This window comes from Penaeus monodon, chromosome 15, assembly GCF_015228065.2.
Source record: "Penaeus monodon isolate SGIC_2016 chromosome 15, NSTDA_Pmon_1, whole genome shotgun sequence".
Classification (NCBI taxonomy): domain Eukaryota; kingdom Metazoa; phylum Arthropoda; class Malacostraca; order Decapoda; family Penaeidae; genus Penaeus; species Penaeus monodon.
In genome coordinates, this window is record NC_051400.1 from 27,642,703 (window position 1) to 27,644,520 (window position 1,818).

General features: G+C 42.1%; 1 protein-coding gene across 1 annotated transcript in view; it reads right to left on the reverse strand.

Moving 5' to 3' along the window:
- Nucleotides 1-1,818, reverse strand: part of LOC119582288 (midasin-like) — a gene marked incomplete in the record, with an annotated part of 28,200 nt that overhangs the window by 1,589 nt on the left and 24,793 nt on the right. The window contains 5 exon segments of the mRNA XM_037930506.1: nucleotides 48-249; nucleotides 428-607; nucleotides 885-970; nucleotides 1,146-1,389; nucleotides 1,733-1,818. Coding sequence (XP_037786434.1) covers nucleotides 48-249; nucleotides 428-607; nucleotides 885-970; nucleotides 1,146-1,389; nucleotides 1,733-1,818 — 798 coding nt within the window.

Below are 1,818 nucleotides of genomic sequence, written 5' to 3' on the forward strand. Positions count from 1 at the left end.
ACAGTCACATGACACTTGAGCACTGCCACCTAAAAGTTGATTCTTACCGTCTGTTAAGAGGGTGTGAATGAAGCTCTCCGGTGCTCGTTCCACAGTGGCCGCAAGGATAATCTCTCCCTCCGTTTCCACCTTGGCATCTTCTCCCTGGGGGTCAGGCTGCGACTGACCTCTGTCCTTGCCTTCATTTCTTTCTTTGTCTTGTCCCAGTGCTTCATTTTCGTCTTCAGCCTCGCCTAACTCCTCATCAACCTGCAGAAATTAATACAGCTACATTTTTTACCTCGTCCTGTTTTAAATATGTTCAACAGTTACTTTACTCTATATCATTTAGACAATACAAAACAGACAAGAAAAACAATCAGCGAAATATACCTTAAATTCCATAAATAATGAAAACACAATAAAAAAATATACGAAGACTCCCTACCTCCATGGGAGTGTCCATCATCTCCTCGTTCTCCATTTTGTTATCCTCGTCCTCCTCCGTGTTGGCAGGGGCAGGGGCTTCCTGGGCCTGCTCCTGTGTCCCGGCATCCACGACCTGCTTGTCGAAATGGCTCTGGGCTTTGTTTATGTGCTCGTACTCTTTGCTGGACTTCTTTTCTTCCTGTAGGATAAAATTGGAAAGTAATGAGAAATAATACCAAACACAATTAAACCAATTATTAATATAAAGAGTAGGAAGATTTTTCTACCATTTTCTTTCATTAGGAACTAAGAAAAACGTGACCATGAATGGACTACATTAAACAAGTACATACATCCATCGTCATAACCACAGACACATCAAAAATGCCATCATGTAACTGACAATTCTGCATGTTCTTAACCTTGGCGAAAATCTTGGCTCTTTATAATATTGTGACAGGAATTCCCAACCTTACCTGTTCTTGTTGGTTTTGGCGTTGGTCATTTCGCCGTCTTGGATTCACTGACATTAGACCTTGTTGTGCTCTATTTTCTTCGTCCCCTGTTACAACGGTAAAATATTCGAAAATACAGATCATGTCATCTAATCAAAATATATTATGGAAATATACGTAGCATCCGTGAATCCATAACACGCATTTTATCTAAAACACAATGCAGAATTAAGGAATTCCTATTCCATGAAATGAATTACTAGACCATATGGTTTGACCAACCTAGCGTTCGATCATCGTCCGTCTCTCCTGGTCGACGGGGCTTCTCCATATCGGTGTTATCGTTGGCTGCGTCTTCGGTGACCAAAGCAGAGTTATCTCCTTCGTGGGCTTCCTCGCGCGTGCGACTCTCCGACTCGCCCACACCTTCCTGGTCTTCCGTTTGCTCTCCCGTCTGGCCGTGCTCTTCCTGCTTCTCGTCTTCGTCCAGCTCGGGCTGAGCTCCTGCGTCTTCCTTAGGCTTTTGCTGGTGGAAACAACGTGCACTGTTATCTTCACAAGTCAATTATGAATCAAGACCACATGGCATTTGTGTAAGACTTTTTCTATCAAAGTCCTCTAAAATCCAAGTTCACGTTGATAACTAACAAAACCAAGTAGGAAAAAAAATGATGGCTCGAAACTCAAATTTCATTGCTTGTGTTACCCTACATTATCTGAATGCTGTGCATTTAAACCGCACCTGTCAATTCTAAATCATATAATCATATCTTTATCAATACCATAAAAAATGTATCTAGGAACTGAAAGAAAATTTCTACACTTCTAATATGCTCTAGTTTCAACAAACTGAAACCAGCAGAGCTTACCTTAGTCATATCCTTGCTTGCTTGGGTAGTGTCCATCTCTGCTGCCTCTGCGTTGGTCTTGCTGTCTTGATCGTTCGATGCGTCGG